The sequence below is a fragment of the Mobula hypostoma genome, chromosome 11 (genome assembly GCF_963921235.1).
Source record: "Mobula hypostoma chromosome 11, sMobHyp1.1, whole genome shotgun sequence".
Classification (NCBI taxonomy): domain Eukaryota; kingdom Metazoa; phylum Chordata; class Chondrichthyes; order Myliobatiformes; family Myliobatidae; genus Mobula; species Mobula hypostoma.
Window position 1 is genome coordinate 1,785,226 of NC_086107.1, and position 21,316 is coordinate 1,806,541.

At 45.8% G+C, this 21,316-nt stretch overlaps 1 protein-coding gene across 4 annotated transcripts in view; it reads right to left on the reverse strand.

The window, feature by feature from the left end:
• Positions 1–21,316, reverse strand: part of mrvi1 (murine retrovirus integration site 1 homolog) — a 207,697-nt gene that overhangs the window by 48,584 nt on the left and 137,797 nt on the right. For all 4 annotated transcript variants that reach the window (XM_063061569.1, XM_063061567.1, XM_063061565.1 and 1 more), the window contains 2 exons: positions 19,846–19,963; positions 13,545–13,575 (listed from right to left, as the gene is read on the reverse strand). In XM_063061569.1, coding sequence (XP_062917639.1) covers positions 13,545–13,575; positions 19,846–19,963 — 149 coding nt within the window. The remainder of the gene's footprint in view (positions 1–13,544; positions 13,576–19,845; positions 19,964–21,316) is intronic.

Consider the following 21,316-nt stretch of genomic DNA (forward strand, 5'->3'; position numbering starts at 1 on the left):
TGGGTCTCTCTGGAGTTTAGAAGAACGTGGGGGAATTTCATTGAAATCTATCAAATATTGAAAGGTCTAGGCCAAGTGGACGTGGAGAGGAAGTACCCTACAGTGGGGGAGTCTCGGACCAGAGCGCACAACCTTAGAATACAAGGGCATCCCTTTAGAACAGAGACGAGGAGGGATTTCTTTAGCCAGAGGGTTGTGAGTCTGTGGAATTCATTGCACAGATGGCTGTGGAGGCCAAGTCATTGGGTATATTTGAAGCAGAAGTGGATTAATCATGGCGTTAAAGATTACAGGGATAAGGCAGAAGAATTAGGATTGAAAGGGATAATAAATCAGCCATGATGGAATGGCAGAACAGACTTGATGGGTCAGGTGGCCTAATTCTACTCCTGTGTCTTATGGTTTTATGGGATCGATAAGCTGGATGGGTATCATCTTTATCCCACACTAGGGCTGCCATGGCAACAGCAGTTAGTGCTACAGCTCGGAAAGACGGAGTTCAGAGGTCAATTTCAGCGTCGTATGTATGGAGTTTTTACTTTCTTCCTGTGAGCATGTGGGTTACCTCCGGGTGCTCTGGTTTCCTCCCACAGTCCGGTTACTAGGTTAATTGGTTATTAGAAATTGTTCTGTAATTAGGCTAAGATTAAGTAGGTGGATTTGTGGGCGGTATGCGCATTGGTCCGGAGGGGCCTATTCCGTGCCGTATCGCTAAATAAAAACACATAATTAAATAAAACTAAAGGGCACAGGCTCAGTATGAGAATGAAAAGGCTTAAAGGGGACCTGGGGAACAACCTTTGTACACAGACAGCGGAACAAGCAGCCTGAAGAAGTGGTAGAGGTGGGTACAATTACAATGTTTAAAAGTCAATTGGATAGATACATTGATAAGAAAGGTTTAGAGGGGTATGGGCCAAATGTGGAGACATAAAATTAGCTCAAGAGGACATCTTTCTCAGCATGGACCACTTGTGCTCTCGTTGTCACCTCAAGTGGATGTTACTCAGCATGGACCACATGCTCCAAAATTGCAAATGTTACTCTGCTGTTTAAGAAGGGTGGGAGGCAGCAGAGGGGAAACTATAGACCTGTTCGTCTGACATCAGTGGTTGGGAAGTTGTTGGAATCGATTGTTAGGGATGAGATTATGGAGTACCTGGAGGAACATGACAAGATAGGCCAAAGCCAGCATGGTTTCCTGAAAGGAACATCCTGCCTGACAAACCTACTGTAATTCTTTGAGGAAATTACAAGCAGGCTAGACAAAGGAGATGCAGTAGATGTGGTGTACTTGGATTTTCAGAAGGCCTTTGACAAGGTGCCATACATGAGGCTGCTTAGCAAGATAAGAGCAAATGGAATTGCAGGGGAGTTACTGGTATTGGTGGAGCATTGGCTGGTGGGCAGAAAACAGAGAGTGGGAATAAAGGGATCCTATTCTGGCTGGCTGCCGGTTACCAGTGGAGTTCCACAGGGTTCAGTGTGGAGACCGCTGCTTTTTACGATGTTTGTCAATGATTTGGACTATGGGATCAATGGATTTGTGGCTAAATTTGCTGATGCTACAAAGATGGGTGGAGGATCGGGTAGGGTTGAGGAAACAGAGAGCCTGCAGAGAGACTTAGATAGTTTAGGGGAATGGGCAAAGAAGTGGCAAATGAAATACAATGTTGGAAAATGTATGGCTATGCACTTTGGTGAAGAAATAAACGGGCAGACTATTATTTAGATGGGGAGAGAATTTAAAATGCAGAGACGGGTTACACTTGAACCACAGGGGGACGAATATCCTTTCAGGGAGGTTTGTTAGTGCTATTGGGGAGGCTTTAAACTAGATTTGCAGGGGGATGGGAACCAGAGTGCCAGAGCTGACAGTGTGGCTGGGGTGAAAATAAATGATGTTGAAAGTTTAAGCAAATCCGCTGATAGAAAGGTTGTGAGTGGTGGTAAAAATCTTCTGAGGTGTATATATTTCAATGCTAGGAGTATTGCGGGGAAGGCGGATGAGTTGAGGGCATGGATTGACACGTGGAATTATGACGTTGTAGCAATTAGTGAAACTTGGCTACAGGAGGGGCAGGACTGGCAGCTTAATATTCCAGGGTTCCGATGTTTCAGATGTGATCGAGGCAGAGGAATGGAAGGTGGTGGAGTAGCATTGCTTGTTAGGGAAAATATTACAGCAGTGCTCAGGCAGGACAGATTAGAGGGCTTGTCTACTGAGTCCTTATGGGTGGAGCTGAGAAACAGGAAAGGTATGGCCACATTAGTGGGATTGTATTACAGACCACCCAATAGTCAACGAGACTTGGAAGAGCAAATCTGCAGAGAGATAGCAGGCAACTGCAGGAAACATAAAGTTGTGGTGGTAGGGGATTTTAATTTTCCATATATTGATTGGGACTCCCATACTGTTAGGGGTCTAGATGGTTTAGAGTTTGTAAAATGTGTTCAGGAAAGTTTTCTAAATCAATATATAGAGGGACCAACTAGAGGGGATGCAATATTGGATCTCCTGTTAGGAAACGAATTAGGGCAAGTGACAAAAGTCTGTGTAGGGGAGCACTTTGGTTCCAGTGATCATAACACCATTAGTTTCAATTTGATCATGGGCAAAGATAGATCTGGTGCTAGGGTTGAGGTTCTGACTGGAAGAAGGCCAAATTTAAAGAAATGAGAAAGGATCGAAAAAGCATGGATTGGGACAGGTTGTTCTCTGGCAAAGATGTGATTGGTAGGTGGGAAGCCTTCAAAGGGGAAATTTTGAGAGTGCAGAGTTTGTATGTTCCTGTCAGGATTAAAGGCAAATTGAATAGGAATAAGGAACCTTGGTTCTCAAGGGATATTGCAACTCTGATAAAGAAGAAGAGGGAGTTGTATGAAATGTATAGGAAACGGGGTAAATCAGGTGCTTGAGGAGTATAAGAAGTGCAAGAAAATACTTAAAAAAGAAATCAGGAGGGCTAAAAGAAGACATGAGGTTGCCTTGGCAGTCATAGTGAGGGATAATCCAAAGAGCTTTTACAAGTATATCAAGAGCAAAAGGATTGTAAGGGATAAAATTGGTTCTCTTGAAGATCAGAGTGGTCGGCTTTGTGCGGAACCAAAGGAAATAGGGGAGATCTTAAATAGGTTTTTTGCGTGTATTTACTAAGGAAGCTGGCATGAAATCTATGGAATTGAGGGAATCAAGTAGTGAGATCATGGAAACTGTACAGATTGAAAAGGAGGAGGTGCTTGCTGTCTTGAGGAAAATTAAAGTGGATAAATCCCCGGGACCTGATAGAGTGTTCCCTCGGACCTTGAAGGAGACTAGTGTTGAAATTGCAGGGGCCCTGGCAGAAATATTTAAAATGTCGCTGTCTACGGGTGAAGTGCCAGAGGATTGGAGAGTGGCTCATGTTGTTCCGTTGTTTAAAAAAGGATCGAAAAGTAATCCGGGAAATTATAGGCCGGTGAGTTTAACGTCAGTAGTAGGTAAGTTATTGGAGGGAGTACTAAGAGACAGAATCTACAAGCATTTGGATAGACAGGGGCTTATTAGGGAGAGTCAACATGGCTTTGTGCGTGGTAGGTCATGTTTGACCAATCTGTTGGAGTTTTTCGAGGAGGTTACCAGGAAAGTGGATGAAGGGAAGGCAGGGGATATTGTCTACATGGACTTCAGTAAGGCCTTTGACAAGGTCCCGCCTGGGAGGTTAGTTAGGAAAATTCAGTCACTAGGTATACATGGAGAGGTGGTAAATTGGATTAGACATTGCCTCAATGGAAGAAGCCAGAGAGTGGTAGTAGAGGATTGCTTCTCTGAGTGGAGGCCTGTGACTAGTGGTGTGCCACAGGGATCAGTGCTGGGTCCATTGTTATTTGTCATCTATATCAATGATCTGGATGATAATGTGGTAAATTGGATCAGCAAATTTGCTGATGATACAAAGATTGGAGGTGTAGTAGACAGTGAGGAAGGTTTTCAGAGCCTGCAGAGGGACTTGGACCAGCTGGAAAAATGGGCTGAAAAATGGCAGATGGAGTTTAATACAGACAAGTGTGAGGTATTGCACGTTGGAAGGACAAACCAATGTAGAACATACAGGGTTAATGGTAAGGCACTGAGGAGTGCAGTGGAACAGAGGGATCTGGGAATACAGATACAAAATTCCCTAAAAGTGTCGTCACAGGTAGATAGGGTCGTAAAGAGAGCTTTTGGTACATTGGCCTTTATTAATCAAAATATTGAGTATAAGAGCTGGAATGTTATGATGAGATTGTATAAGGCATTGGTGAGGCCGAATCTGGAGTATTGTGTTCAGTTTTGGTCACCAAATTACAGGAAGGATATATATAAGGTTGAAAGAGTGCAGAGCAGGTTTACAAGGATCTTGACGGGACTTGAGAAACTCAGTCACAGAGAAAGGTTGAATAGGTTCGGACTTTATTCCCTGGAGCGTAGAAGAATGAGGGGAGATTTGATAGAGGTATATAAAATTATGATGGGTATAGATAGAGTGAATGCAAGCAGGCTTTTTCCACTGAGGCAAGGGGAGAAAAAAACCAGAGTACATGGGTTAAGGGTGAGGGGGGAAAAGTTTAAAGGGAACATTAGGGGGGGCTTCTTCACACAGAGAGTGGTGGGAGTATGGAATGAGCTGCCAGACGAGGTGGTAAATGCGGGTTCTTTTTTAACATTTAAGAATAAATTGGACAGATACATGGATGGGAGGTGTATGGAGGGATATGGTCCGTGTGCAGGTCAGTGGGACTAGGCAGAAAATGGTTTGGCACAGCCAAGAAGGGCCAAAGGGCCTGTTTCTGTGCTGTAGTTTCTATGGTTTCTATGGTTTCTAAATGCAAAGGGACTTGGGAGTCCTTATGCAGGATACCCTAAAGGTTAACCTCCAGGTTGAGTTGGTGGTGCAGAAGGCGAATGCAATGTTGACATTCATTTCTAGAATTATAGGATATAAGAGCAGGGATGTGATGTTGAGGCTCTATAAGGCAGTCGTGAGACCACACTTGGAGAACTGTGTGCAGTTTTGGGCTCTTTATTTTAGAAAGGATATACTGATATTGGAGAAGGTTCAGGGAAGATTCATGAGAATGATTCCAGGAATGAAAGGGTTACCGTATTAGGAACGTCTGGCAGCTCTTGGGCTGTATTCCTTGGATTTCAGGAGAATGAGGGGGGATCTCATAGAAACATTCAGAATGTTAAAAGACCTGAACAGATTAAATATGGCAAAGTTATTTCCCATGGTAGGGGAGTCTAGGACGAAAGGACACGACTTCAGGATTGAAGGATGTCCATTTAGAACAGAGATGAGGAGAAATTACTTTACCATAGAACCATAGAACCATAGAAACTACAGCACAGAAACAGGCCCTTTGGCCCTTCTTGGCTGTGCCGAACCATTTTCTGCCTAGTCCCACTGACCTGCACACGGACCATATCCCTCCATACACCTCCCATCCATGTATCTGTCCAATTTATTCTTAAATGTTAAAAAAGAACCCGCATTTACCACCTCGTCTGGCAGCTCATTCCATACTCCCACCACTCTCTGTGTGAAGAAGCCCCCCCTAATGTTCCCTTTAAACTTTTCCCCCCTCACCCTTAACCCATGTACTCTGGTTTTTTTCTCCCCTTGCCTCAGTGGAAAAAGCCTGCTTGCATTCACTCTATCTATACCCATCATAATTTTATATACCTCTATCAAATCTCCCCTCATTCTTGTACGCTCCAGGGAATAAAGTCCTAACCTATTCAACCGTTCTCTGTAACTGAGTTTCTCAAGTCCCGGCAACATCCTTGTAAACCTTCTCTGCACTCTCTCAACCTTATTTATATCCTTCCTGTAATTTGGTGACCAAAACTGAACACAATACTCCAGATTCGGCCTCACCAATGCCTTATACAATCTCATCATAACATTCCAGCTCTTATACTCAATACTTTGATTAATAAAGGCCAATGTACCAAAAGCTCTCTTTATGACCCTATCTACCTGTGACGACACGTTTAGGGAATTTTGTATCTGTATTCCCAGATCCCTCTGTTCCACCGCACTCCTCAGTGCCTTACCATTAACCCTGTATGTTCTACATTGGTTTGTCCTTCCAACGTGCAATACCTCACACTTGTCAGTATTAAACTCCATCTGCCATTTTTCAGCCCATTTTTCCAGCTGGTCCAAGTCACTCTGAAGGCTCTGAAAACCTTCCTCACTGTCTACTACACCTCCAATCTTTGTATCATCAGCAAATTTGCTGATCCAATTTACCACATTATCATCCAGATCATTGATATAGATGACAAATAACAATGGACCCAGCACTGATCCCTGTGGCACACCACTAGTCACAGGCCTCCACTCAGAGAAGCAATTCTCTACCACCACTCTCTGGCTTCTTCCATCGAGCCAATGTCTAATCCAATTTACCACCTCTCCATGTATACCTAGCGACTGAATTTTCCTAACTAACCTCCCATGCGGGACCTTGTCAAAGGCCTTACTGAAGTCCATGTAGACAATATCCACTGCCTTCCCTTCATCCACTTTCCTGGTAACCTCCTCGAAAAACTCCAACAGATTGGTCAAACATGACCTACCACGCACAAAGCCATGTTGACTCTCCCTAATAAGCCCCTGTCTATCCAAATGCTTGTAGATTCTGTCTCTTAGTACTCCCTCCAATAACTTACCTACTACTGACGTTAAACTCACCGGCCTATAATTTCCCGGATTACTTTTCGATCCTTTTTTAAACAACGGAACAACATGAGCCACTCTCCAATCCTCTGGCACTTCACCCGTAGACAGCGACATTTTAAATATTTCTGCCAGGGCCCCCGCAATTTCAACACTAGTCTCCTTCAAGGTCCGAGGGAACACCCTGTCAGGTCCCGGGGATTTATCCACTTTAATTTTCCTCAAGACAGCAAGCACCTCCTCCTTTTCAATCTGTACAGTTTCCATGGTCTCACTACTTGATTCCCTCAATTCCATAGATTTCATGCCAGCTTCCTTAGTAAATACAGACGCAAAAAACCTATTTAAGATCTCCCCCATTTCCTTTGGTTCCGCACAAAGCCGACCACTCTGATCTTCAAGAGGACCAATTTTATCCCTTACAATCCTTTTGCTCTTGATATACTTGTAAAAGCTCTTTGGATTATCCTTCACTTTGACTGCCAAGGCAACCTCATGTCTTCTATTAGCCCTCCTGATTTCTTTCTTAAATATTTTCTTGCACTTCTTATACTCCTCAAGAACCTGATTTACCCCCTGTTTCCTATACATTTCATACAACTCCCTTTGCAATATCCCTTGAGAACCAAGGCTCCTTATTCCTATTCAATTTGCCTTTAATCCTGACAGGAACATACAAACTCTGCACTCTCAAAATTTCCCCTTTGAAGGCTTCCCACCTACCAATCACATCTTTGCCAGAGAACAACCTGTCCCAATCCACGCTTTTTAGATCCTTTCTCATTTCTTCAAATTTGGCCTTCTTCCAGTTCAGAACCTCAACCCTAGCACCAGATCTATCCTTGTCCATGATCAAATTGAAACTAATGGTGTTATGATCACTGGAACCAAAGTGCTCCCCTACACAGATTTCTGTCACTTGCCCTAATTCGTTTCCTAACAGAAGATCCAATATTGCATCCCCTCTAGTTGGTCCCTCTATATATTGATTTAGAAAACTTTCCTGAACACATTTTACAAACTCTAAACCATCTAGACCCCTAACAGTATGGGAGTCTCAATCAATGTATGGAAAATTAAAGTCCCCTACTACCACAACTTTATGTTTCCTGCAGTTGCCTGCTATCAGTCAGATTTTAGTCAGACTATGGTAAATCTGTGAAATTTGTTGCCACGAGCAGCTATGGAGGCCAAGTCATTGGGTGCATTTAAGGCAGAGGTAGATAGATTCTTGATTAGCTAGGGCATCAAAGGGTATGGGGGGAAGGCAGGGGAGTGGGGATGACTGGATCAGCCCATGATTGAACTGCGGAACAAAGTGAATGGGCCGAATGGCCTACTCTGCTCCTACATCTTATGGTCTTATGGACATCTCAAGTGGATGTTGCTCGGCATGGATCACTTGTGCTCTCTGACTACACTTTGGTGAAGCCCAGTCAGATATTTTTTCTCCGTTAAAGATGCTATCTAAATCTTCCCTGAGAATTGGCACCTTGTCGTGGTCGAGAGGCTTGTGGGTTACTGAGATCCCTGAAGCACTGCCGTCTGGAGCTGAGCTCCTGGTAGGGTCACCCCGGCAGTGCAGCAAGGGGGAGGTTCCAGACGAAGAGCGATCCAGCCAGGCATTCAGTGGTGGAGATGGCGGAAGATGGTGAGGCATCGCAGCGGCAGTGAAGGCTGCAGCAGCAAGGGGTCTGGGTTCTATGACACAACGCCCTGACCCTAATCTGTCAAGGACTGCAGCGTGGCTGCCCGACGTTAAACAAAGCCACGCTCAGGCATTCTCCATTAAGGGATTAACACTTCAGGAGAACATCCTACTTGACGCAGGTCGAGATCAGCCATGGATGTTGCATCTCGGCTGTCTGTGCTGTATACCAAGAGAAAGCTGTTGTCCATCAGGCAGGTTCTCCCTCTCCACACAGCTGATGAATCTAAAGGAATAGCAGAGACCAACATAGTCTGGCACGAGCAGCATCGCAGGAGTCGTCAGTCAGCTTTGAACTCAACACAGGACTATCCTAGGGACTCCAGCTCCCGATTTTACTCAGGTTTATTCCTGAAGCCTTCCACATGACTGTGTATACCAGAAAGGCTGCAGAGGTTTGAAATCAGAACTTTCCTTCTCCTAGGTGAGCAGTCCGCCACGGCTAACAAACTCCATAGCTCCATCTGCCTGAAGCAACTGGTTTTAAGGCACCAATAATGTGTCTCTGCCCCTTCTCCTGTCAGCAGAAACAGTTCTACACCCCACTGTTTACAAAGATGGTCAGCATCCCTGGGTTCTAAAAGAGAGAGCTGAAGAGATTGTACAGGCATTGGTCATGATGGAAACATAGAAAACCTACAGCACAATACAGGCCCTTCAGCCCACAATGCTGTGCCGAACATGTCCTTACTTTAGAAATTACCTCGGGTTACCCACTGCCCTCTATTTTTCTAAGCCCCATGTACTTATTCGAGAGTCTCTTAAAAGACCCTATCGTATTCGCCTCCACCACCGTTGCTGGCAGCCCATTCCACGCACTCACCACCCTCTGCATAAAAAAAATTACCCCTGACATCTCCTCTGTACCTACCTACTTCCAAGCACCTTAACACTGTGCCCTCTTGTGGCAGCCATTTCAGCCCTAGGAAAAAGCCTCTGACTATCCACACGATCAAGGCCTCTCATCATCTTACACACCTCTATCAGGTCACCTCTCATCCTCCGTCACTCCAAGGAGAAAAGGCCGAGTTCACTCAACCTATTCTCATAAGACATGCACCCCAATCCAGGTAAAGCAAAGTATTCATTAAGTATCTCCGCTGTCTCCTCTAGTTCCATACACACTTTTCCACTGTCACACTTGATTGGTTCTATTTTCTCACGTCTTATCCTCTTACTCTTCACATGCTTGTAGAATGCCTTGGGGTTTTCCTTGATCCTGCTTGCCAAGATCTTCCCATGGCCCCTCCTGGCTCTCCTAATTTCATTCTTAAGCGCCTTCTTGCTAGCCTTATAATTTTCTAGATCTCTATCACTACCTAGATTTTTGAACCTTTCGTAAGCTTTTCTTTTCTTCTTGACTAGATTTACAACAGCCTTTGTGCACCACGGTTCCCGTACCGTACCATCCTTTCCTGTCTCACTGGAACGTATCTATGCAGCACGCCACGCAAATATCTCCTGAATATTTGCCACATTTCTGTCGCACATTTCCTTGAGAATATCTGTTCCCAATTTATGCTTCAAGTTCCTGCCTGATAGCTTCATATTTCCCCTTACTCCAATTAAACGCTTTCCTAAATTGTGTGTTCCTATCCCTCTCCAATGTTATGGTAAAGGAGATAGATTTGTGATCAGTATATCCAAATGCTCTCCCACTGAGAGACTTGATACCTGACCAGGTTCATTTCCCAATACCAGATCAAATACAGCCTCTCCTCTTGTAGGCTTATCTACATATTATGTCAGGAAACCCTCCTGAACACACCTAACAAACTTTATTCCATCTGAACCCCTAGCTCTAGTGAGATGCCAATCATTATTTGGGAAATTAAAATCTCCCACCACAACAACTCTGTTATTATTACACCTTTCCAGAATCTGTCTCCCTATCTGCTCCTCGATGTCCCTGTTACTACTGGGTGGTCTATAAAAAACACCCAGTAGAATTATTGACCCCTTCCTATTCCTAACTTCCACCCACAGAGACTCCGTAATCAATCCTTGCATAACTTCCTCCTTTTCTGCAGCTGTGACACTATCTCTGATCAACAGTGCCACGCCCCCACCTCTTTTGCCTCCCTCCCTGTCCTTTCTGAAACATCTAAAGCCTGGCACTCTAAGTAACCATTTCTGCCCTGAGCCATCCAAACCTCTGTAATGGCCACAACATCATAGCTCCAAGCACTGATCCACGCTCTAAGCTCATCCGCTTTGTTCATGATGCTTTTTGCGTTAAAACTGACACATCTCAAACCATCAGTCTGAGTTGCCATCCTCTTCCTTCCCCTACCCTTCTGAGCCACAGGGCCAGACTCTGTGCCAGAGGCGCGGCCACTGTTGCTTCCCCCAGGTAAGCTGACCACCCCCCAACAGGAGTACTTATTGTTAAGGGGGACAGACACAGGGGTACTCTCTAGTATCTGCCTCTTGCCCTTCCCTCTCCTGATCTGTCTCCCAAGTCCCCGGTGTGACTACTTGCCTATAGCTCCTCTCTATCACCTCCTCGCTTTCCCTGACCAGACGAAGGTCATCGAGCTGCAGCTCCAGTTCCATAAAGGCTGCAGCTCGACGCACCTGGTGCAGATGTGGCCTTCTGGGAGGCTGGGAGTCTCCCGCACAACCCACATCTGACACCGAATACAGAACACCAGCTCACAGACATACTTCCTGTTTCTGTTCCTCACAGGTAACTTACCTCGCCTCGATCCGTTATCGCCGAAGCCCGAATGAGCCAAAGCCCTACCACTTTGCCTCAGATCACTCTGTCGATGACCGCTCCACTGGGCAATGTCTCCCTTCCCTGCTATCTAACTCATGATTGGTGCTCCCGTTTAGCTGCTGATAGGCCACGTACAATGGACAAACGCTCTCAAAGCTCCCTTTTTAAATAACTGCTGCTGACCTGCAAGTAACCCCTCTTGGTAAAGCTCTGTTGACACCACTGATCTTTCCAGAATCAATAGATTCTGACATGTTTCCAAAGGACTGACAATTGCAAATGTCACTCCACCCTTCAAGAAGGGAGAGAGGCAGAAGAAAGGAAATTATAGGCCAGTTAGCCTGACCTCAGTGTTTGGAAAGGTGTTGGAGTCCATTATTAAGGATGAGGTTTTGAAGTACTTGGAGGCACATGACAAAATAGGCCAAACTCAGCAAGATTTCCTTCAGGGAAAATCTTGCCTGACAAATCTGTTGGAAATCTTTGAAAAATTAACAAGCAGGACAGACAAAGGAGAATCAGTGGATGTTGTCTACTTGGATTTTCAGAAGGCCTTTGACAAGGTGCCACACATGAGGCTGCTAAACAAGATAAGAGCCCATGGTATTGCTGGGAAGATTCCTGCAGGGATAAAGCAGTGGCTGATTGGTGGGAGTCAAAGAGCAGGAACAAGGTGATCCCTTTTTGGGCTGGCTGCCGTTGACTAGTGGTGTTCCACAGTATTCTGTGTTGGGACTGATTTATTTTATGTTATACGTCAGTGATTTGGATGATGGAATTGATGGCTTTGTTGAAAGGTTTGTAGATGATATGAAGAGTGGTGGAGGGGCAGGTAGTTTTGAGGAAGTAGAGAGGCTACAGAAGGACTTAGACAGATTAGGAGAATGGGCAAAGAAATGGCAAATGGAATACAGTGTCGGAAAGTGTATGGTCATGCACTTTGGTAGAAGAAACAAAAGCATAGACTATTTTTTAAATGGAGAGAAAATTAAAAAATCCAGGGTGCAAATGGATTTGGCAGTCCTCATGCAGAATTCCTAAAGGTTAATTTGCAGGTTGAATCGATGGTGAGGAAGGTGAATGCAATGTTAATGTTAATGCAAGAGGACCAGAATAGAAGAGCAAGTGATATTTTTGCATAGTAGGGGAATTAAGGGTTCTGGGGAAAAGGCAGGTAGGTGGAGATGAGTCCATGGCCAGATCAGTCATGATCTTATTGAATGGCAGAGCAGGCTCGACTGGTCGGGTGGCCGACTCCTGCTCCTCTTTCTTATGTTCAAGGATGTAACGCTGAGGCTGTATAAGTCACTGGTGAGGCCCCACTTGGCGTTTTGTGGCACTTTTGGGCCCTTTATTACATGTGCTAACACTGGAGAGGGTTCAGAGGAGGTTCACAAGACTGATTCCGGGAATGAAAGGGTTATGACATGAGCAACGATTGAAGGCTCTGGGCTTGTACTCACTGGAATGAGGGGGGATTTTACTGAAATCTATCAAATGTTGAGAGGCCTAGATAGAGTGAATGTGAAGCGGATGTTTCCTGCAGTGGGGGAGCCTAGGACAAGAGGGCACAACCTCAGAATAGAGGGACATCCATTTAGAACAGAGATGAGATGGAATTTCTTTCACCAGGGGGTGGTGAATCTGTGGAATTCATTACCACAGGCAGCTGTGGAGGCCAGGTCAGTGGGGGCATTTAAAGTGGAGGTTGATATGTTCTTAATTAGTTAGCATGTGAAAGGTTATAGGGAGAAGGCAGGAGAATTGGGTTGAGAGGGAAATGTATCTGCCATGATGAAATGGGGCAGACACAATGGGCCGAATGGCCTAATTCTGGCTCCTATATCTTGTGGTCTTACAGTTCTGCCAGCCTTAGCAGCTACGCCACATCAGAAGGCCAGGAGCTGGACTAGGTTGTCAGGGACTATTTGAGACACACACCACTGATTCATTTAATAGGTAGTGGGAGCTTATCCCCTCTAACCCCTTTGCCAGCTATATCAATCTTAAGGAACGCCTATGTGGTCAACAGCTTTATTCTACATATTATTGCACATTTTTGCCCTCTGTGTCTGGCTGTAGAAATTATTCTAGTTCAGTGGAAGTAGATGAAAGCACAAGTTTAAATTCTGCTCTGCATTTCGTGACAGGACTTGCACAGGCTGCCGGACTCACAGACACTCGCTGCTGACTTCATGCCAGAACTCTTTCATGTTGAGAAACTGCTCCCTTGACCCTTGTACAAACAGAAACGTCATAAACACCCATATGAGGTCTGAGAAAGCCTCTGAAGGAAGCTTCGTTGTTGTTACACTGATGCTGGCTTACATTCCCAACTGTAGCAGGACGGTCTGATGGAGTTCTACTCTGGTGTAGTGAAAACGGACAGGGAACTAACGACACCCACCTCAACTTCCTTCTCTGTCAAAGGTGGCAATCTGGAAGAGAAACAGAAACAGTTCAGACAGGAACAATGACGAATCGGAATTGTAATCGGAATCAGCATCAGGTTTCATATCACCTGACATATGTGTTGGCCACACATTTTAATTCCACATCCCATTCCCATTCTGACATGTCTATCCATGGCCTCCTCTACTGTAAAGATGAAGCCACACTCAGGTTGGAGGAACAACACCTTATATTCCATCTGGGTAGCCTCCAAACTGATGGCATGAACATTGACTTCTCTAACTTCCGCTAATGCCCCACCTCCCCCTCGTACCCCATCCGTTATTTATTTATATACACACATTCTTTCTCTCACTCTCCTTTTTCTCCCTCTGTCCCTCTGACTATATCCCTTGCCCATCTTCTGGGTCCCCCCTCCCTTGTCTTTCTCCCCGGACCTCCCGTCCCATGGTCCTCTCATATCCCTTTTGCCAATCACTTGTCCAGCTCTTGGCTCCATCCCTCCCCCTCCTGTCTTCTCCTATCATTTTGGATCTCCCCCTCCCCCTCCCACTTTCAAATCTCTTACTAGCTCTTCCTTCAGTTAGTCCTGATGAAGGGTCTCGGCCTGAAACGTTGACTGTACCTCTTCCTAGAGATGCTGCCTGGCCTGCTGCGTTCACCAGCAACTTTGATGTGAGTTGCTTGAACTTCCAGCATCTGCAGATTTCCTCTTATATGTGAAATCTGTTGTTTTGCAGCAGCAGTACATAAAATAAAAGCTATGTACTATATTAAGATAAATATATCCACCAAAGGAACTGTAAGGTGCTCCTTCCCTCCGCTAGCCTGCCGATTATCCTTGGGCAAGGTGTAGCACTTGCTTAGCCCCCGCCCAGGGTCATGTGAAGCCATGGAGGCGGTAGGTAGGTGGGCGTATCAGCAGCTGGTGTGCATCACAATCCTGGCTACATGACCACTGACACCAGGCAGACAACCTCTGAAGAGTATTGATAATGATTGGGTCACTGGTCTTGTAAAGACACTGCCCAGAGAAAGGCAATGGCAAACTAAAATTTGTCAAAAACAATCATGGCCAAAGACCGTGATCGCCCATGTCACATAATGAAGGAATGAAATGCAAAAAGAGAGCAAAAAATGAAAAAAAAAGTGAGCTATTGTAGATGGGTTCACTGTCTATTCAGAAATCTAATGACGGAGGTGAAGAAACAGTTCCTAAAACATTGAGTGTGTGTCTTCAAGCTCCTGAACCGCTTCCATGATGGTAGAAAGTGAGACGCGAGCATGTCCAGGGTGAGGGGGCCCTTAATGATGGATGCCTCCTTCTTGAATGCTCCTTCTCTCCGCACAGACACTGTCTGGTCTTCTCTCCACACAGACACTACCTGTTTTTTCTCTCTGAACAGACACTGTCTGGCTTTCTCTCCGCACAGACACTGTCTGGCCTTCTCTCCACACAGACGCTGTCTGGCCTTCTCTGCACACAGACGCTGTCTGGCCTTCTCTCCGCACAGATGCTGTCTGGCCTTCTCTCCACACAGACGCTGTCTGGCTTTCTCTCCACACAGACACTGTCTGGCCTTCTCTGCACACAGACGCTGTCTGGCCTTCTCTCCGCACAGATGCTGTCTAGCTTTCTCTTCACGCAGACACTGTCTGGCTTTCTCTCCGCACAGACACTGTCTGGCCTTCTCTCCACACAGACGCTGTCTGGCCTTCTCTGCACACAGACGCTGTCTGGCCTTCTCTCCGCACAGATGCTGTCTGGCCTTCTCTCCACACAGACGCTGTCTGGCTTTCTCTCCACACAGACACTGTCTGGCCTTCTCTGCACACAGACGCTGTCTGGCCTTCTCTCCGCACAGATGCTGTCTAGCTTTCTCTTCACGCAGACACTGTCTGGCTTTCTCTCCGCGCAAACACTGTCTGGCCTTCTCTGCACACAGACGCTGTCTGGCCTTCTCTGCACACAGACACTGTCTGGCTTTCTCTCCACACAGACACTGTCTGGCCTTCTCTGCACACAGACGCTGTCTGGCCTTCTCTCCGCACAGACGCTGTCTGGCCTTCTCTGCACACAGACACTGTCTGGCCTTCTCTCCACACAGACACTGTCTGGCTTTCTCTCCACACAGACACTGTCTGGCCTTCTCTGCACACAGACGCTGTCTGGTCTTCTCTGCACACAGATGCTGTCTGGCCTTCTCTCCGCACAGACACTGTCTAGCTTTCTCTTCACACAGACACTGTCTGGCTTTCTCTCCACACAGACACTGTCTGGCTTTCTCTCCGCGCAAACACTGTCTGGCCTTCTCTGCACACAGACGCTGTCTGGCCTTCTCTGCACACAGACACTGTCTGGCCTTCTCTCCACACAGACACTGTCTGGCCTTCTCTCCACACAGACGCTGTCTGGCCTTCTCTGCACACAGACGCTGTCTGGCTTTCTCTCCACACAGACGCTGTCTGGCCTTCTCTGCACACAGACGCTGTCTGGCCTTCGCTCCGCACAGACACTGTCTAGCTTTCTCTTCACACAGACACTGTCTGGCTTTCTCTCCACACAGACACTGTCTGGCTTTCTCTCCGCGCAAACACTGTCTGGCCTTCTCTGCACACAGACGCTGTCTGGCCTTCTCTGCACACAGACGCTGTCTGGCCTTCTCTGCACACAGACGCTGTCTGGCTTTCTCTCCACACAGACACTGTCTGGCCTTCTCTGCACACAGACGCTGTCTGGCTTTCTCTCCACACAGACACTGTCTGGCCTTCTCTGCACACAGACGCTGTCTGGCCTTCTCTCCGCACAGACACTGTCTGGCCTTCTCTGCACACAGACGCTGTCTGGTTTTCTCTCTGAACAGACGCTGTCTGGCCTTCTCTGCACACAGACGCTGTCTGGCTTTCTCTCCACACAGACACTGTCTGGCCTTCTCTGCACACAGACGCTGTCTGGTTTTCTCTCTGAACAGACGCTGTCTGGCCTTCTCTGCACACAGATGCTGCCTGGTTTTCTCTCTGAACAGACATTTCCCAGCTTTCTCTCCACACAGACATTTCTCGGTTTCCTCTCTGCACAGACATTACCCGGCTTTCTCTCTGCACAGATGCTGCCTGGCACGTAAGTGCAATTACGAGAAAAGCAGGGCAGCACCCCATATGAATTGATAGGTTTATTGCAAAGTTTGCAGACAATATGAAGATAGGTGGAGGGGCAGGTAACTTTGAGGAAGTACGACAAAGCCATCAATTCCATCATCCAAATCACTGACATATAATGTAAAAAGAATTGGTCCCAACACAGACCCTTGAGGAACACCACTAGTCATCGGCAGTCAGTTAGAAAAGGCTCCTTATATTCCCACTCTTTGCCTCCTGCCACTCAGCCACTGTTTTATCCATGTTAGAATATTTCCTGTAATACCATTGGCTTGTAACTTGTTAAGCGGCCTCATGTGTGGCACCTTGTCAAAACCCTTCTGAAAATCTACGTACACAACATCAACTGATTTTTCTTTCTCTATCCTGCCTGTTACTTCTTCAAAGATTGATGTAAAATATTTATTCAGTTCATCTGTCATTTCCTTGTCCCCCATTAGTACCTCTCCAGCATCGTTTTCCAACGGTCTGATATCCACTCTCACCTCTCTTTTACACTTTATGTATCTGAAGAAACCTCGGGTATCTTCTTCAAAATTATAGACTACTTAACTTTTGTATTCCATCTTTAACTTCTTAATGACATTTTTAGTTGTCTGTTGGTTTTTAAAAGCTTCCCACTCCTCTAACTTCCCACTAATTTCTGCTCTATTATATGCCCTTTCTTGGCTTTTATGTTGGCTTTGACTTCCCTTGTTAGCCACGGTTGTTTCATCTTCCCTTTTGGGATGTAAATATCCTGTGCCTTTTGAATTGCTTCCAGAAATTCCAGCCACTGCTGCCCCACCGTCATCCCTGCCAGTGTTCTTTTCCAATCAATTCTGGCCAACTCCTGTAATTCCCTTTACTCCACTGATACATCTGACTTTAGCTCCTTCTCAGATATCAGAGGGAATTCAACAATATTATGATCACTCTCCTCTCAGGGGTTCTTTTACCTTAAGCTCGCTAATCAATTCCAGTTCATTACTTTAGTCAGAGGGTGGTAAATCTGTGGAATTTGTTGCCACTAGAGGCTGTGGAGGCCAAGTCATTGGGTGCATTTAAGGCAGAGATAGATAGGTTCTTGATTAGCCAGGGCACCAAAGGGTATAGGGAGAAGGCAGGGGAGTGGGGAATTGGATCAGCCCATGATTGAATGGCGGAGCTGAATGGCCTACTTCTGCTCCTATATCTTACGGTCTTTATGGTCTTATTGCACAACACCAAATCCAGAATAGCTGATCGCCTAGTGGGTTCAACCATAAGCTGCCATCTCGTAGGGACTCTAGAAATTCCCCCTCCTGGAATCCAGCACCAACCTGATTTTCTCAATCTCCCTGCATATTGAGTTCCCCATTTCAGCATGCATTTTCTATCTCCCATTGTAATCTAATATTTGGGATCTGTATACAAATACCATCAGGGTCTTTTTACGCTTGCAGTTCCTTAGCTCTATTCACAATGATTCAATGCCTTCCGACCCTATGTCACCTCTTTCGAATGACTTGATTTCATTTTTTTACAAACAGTGCAACGCCACCCCCTCTGCCTTCCTGCCTGTCCTTTCAATACAATGTGTATCCTTGGACATTAAGCACCCAACTATAATCTTCTTTCAGCCATGGTTCAGTGATGCCTACAACATCATACCTGCCAATCTGCAACTGTGCTACAAGTTCATCGACCTCATTCCGTAAACTGCGCACATTCAGATACAACACCTTCTGTCCTGTATCACCCTTTTTGATATTGTCTGTCTTTTATATTGCTACTCATCCTGTTGACTGCAATTTTGCCCCATCAACAGCCTCTCCTCACTACACATTGCCACCATTTGTAAACCAGCTCCCTCATCTTCATCACTACTATCTGTCTTTCCTACAATACTTCCTGCATTTAAATATTGGCAGTTCAGGACACTAGTTGCAACATGCTCAACTTTTTGATGCTTAACTTTGTCTGAGGTTTTACCAACTCCTGCTTCCACAACCTCGTCACTAACTGTGCCAGCGCTCTGATTCCCGTCCCCATGAAACTCTAGTCTAAACCCTACTGGTTTACTGACTCACCTTCAAGGAATCTTCATCTCATGTTCTCGATATTTATTGCTTATTTATTCATTTATTATTATTATTATTTCTTTCTTTTCTTTCTCTTTGTATTTTCACAGTTTATTGTCATTTGCGCACTAGTCATTTGTCTGCCCTGTTGGGTGCAGTCTTTCATTGATTCTGTTATGGATCTCGGATTTTTCTCAGTATGCCCACAAGAAAACAAATCACTGTGTCGTATATGGTGCAATATAGGAACTTCGATAATAAATTTACTTTGAACTTTGCAGTCAACCCTGTAAGCTCCACCTTGCAGTAACTCATGGGATCTCAGTAACGTAGGGAGACTTTGAATCCCCACATTGCCTCCACACCAGACCTGAGTAACGTGGGCCTTCTGTCTTGTTCACCAATCAACTACCCAGCTCTTTACTTCACCCCTCCCCCTCCCGGTTTCTCCTATCGCCTGGCGCTTCTCTCTCCCCTCCCCCACCTTTTAAATGTACTCCTCAGCTTTTTTTCTCCAGTCCTGCAAAAGGTTTTGGCCCGAAACATCGACTGTACTTTTTCCCATAAATGCTGCCTGGCCTGCTGAGTTCCTCCAATATTTTGTGTGTGTTGTTTACAAACTAAAGTAATTTGCACCATTGCAAACAAGTTCAAGGAAGCTTGCAGACTGGACAGATACTGTCAATTAGACCATAAAACCATAAGGCACAGGAGCAGAATTAGGCCACTCGGCCCATCGAGTCTGCTTCGCCATTCCATCATAGCTGATTCGTTATTCCGCTCAACCCCATTCTCCTGCCTTACCCCTGTTGATGCCTTGACTAATCAAAAACCAATCAACCTTTGTTTTAAATACACCCAATCACTTGGCCTCCACAGTCATCTGTGGCAATGAATTCCACAGATTCACCACCCACTGGCTAAAGAAATTCCTCCTCGTCTCTCTTTGAACTGGATGCCCCTCTATTCTGAGACTGTGCCCCCAGGTCCTAGACTCCCCCACCATAGGAAACATCCTCTCCATGTCCACTAAATATGGGCCTTTCAATATTTAACAGTAACAGAGACGATTACCCAGAAGATGCAATCTCTTACCCTGCGGGCAGCGTCCTCTGGACCTTCAGCTTCCGGAGCAGACAGTCCGGAATGCTCGGCGTGGCATCGCAGCTGCCATCAGTGCCATTGGTTGCCGGGCACGGGACGGGCGATGGCCCTTCGAAAAACAACGTTTAAAGGAAATTTCTTATCCAACTGCACATATACCACCATACACAACCCTGAGATTCATTTTCTTGTGGGCAGTAAGTACAAAGACACATGAGAGAACCAGTGAAAGACTGCACCCAACAGTTCAGACAGACAACCCCTGTGCAAATTCAAAATAAATAAATACATGTAACACCCCTGGAAAGGTCTCGCTGCTAACGTAATGGTCCTTCTGTAGAAGCAGTGTTTGGGTTGTGGTTAAAGATAACGGGAGCTCTGGAACGTGAGCTGTCCAATGACGGGAGTGTGTTTTTGTGTTGTGTGCCGGACACCGGCGTCAGCTGGGGTCTTTGTTTGGTGGGAGAGAACCGGTGGTAGGATTCGAGCCAGTGGGGACTGTGATTTGATGGAGTAAGGTGGGGGGGGGGTGTCTACTGAGGATCAGTGAATGTGACTTCTGGAAGAGCTGAGCAACAACCTGTCCATATTTGAATGTTTAATTACAATGGGCCCTTTTCCTTTTCTCTTTCGTTTCTTTACTAACCCTTAAGTTAACATTCATAAATGTAATTCCTTTAAATGTATGTAATGCGCTGTCTGTTATTTCTTGGCACTGAGTTTTAACAGGGTAACAAATTACACAACATTCACACAAACCAGGATATCAGGTGGGAGGACCATCCCAATCTCAGGGGTTTGGTGGGACTGGAGAGCGTATTCCCTAGACTTATGCAGTCCAAGGAAACCAGCGTTTCATAAATAAATCAATAATGAGATGAAGACTCCTTGAAAATTAGACCAGAGGTTGTGGGAACAGTTCAGTGACTGGGCATGTGAAGTTAATTCCTCTGGATCAGGAGCCTGATGGCTGAGGGGTAATAACTGTTCCCGAACCTGGTGGTGTGAGTCCTGAGGCTCCTGTACCTCCTTCCTGATGGCAGCAGCGAGAAGAGATGTTTCTCTGCTGACAGACCTGTCAGAACAGCAACCAGAAAGGGTTCAGCTATTACCCTGCGCAAGTCCAGGCCGAGGCTGCCCTCCGTCAACGCAAGTGTGGGGGACGTTAAACTCGCTTATGGTTTAGCGTTGGGTTTACGGAGTGTAGAGAGGGCAGAGTTCACAACTCTGTGTCTCACAGTCCCAGCGCAGTGCCAGCACAGTCAAATCAACAGCAGTAATCACATTTGCAAAGGGCAAAAGTAATAAAAATATTTTATTCACTGGAACTCAGATTTCTCATCCAATGAGAGGAGCCTCCTACGCACAGTGGGTGATGTTTCCCATTAGCAGTGCAGCTCACACAACCCATGGGCTGTCACAATACAGATCCAACTGTTTCACACACAGAGTCACACACACA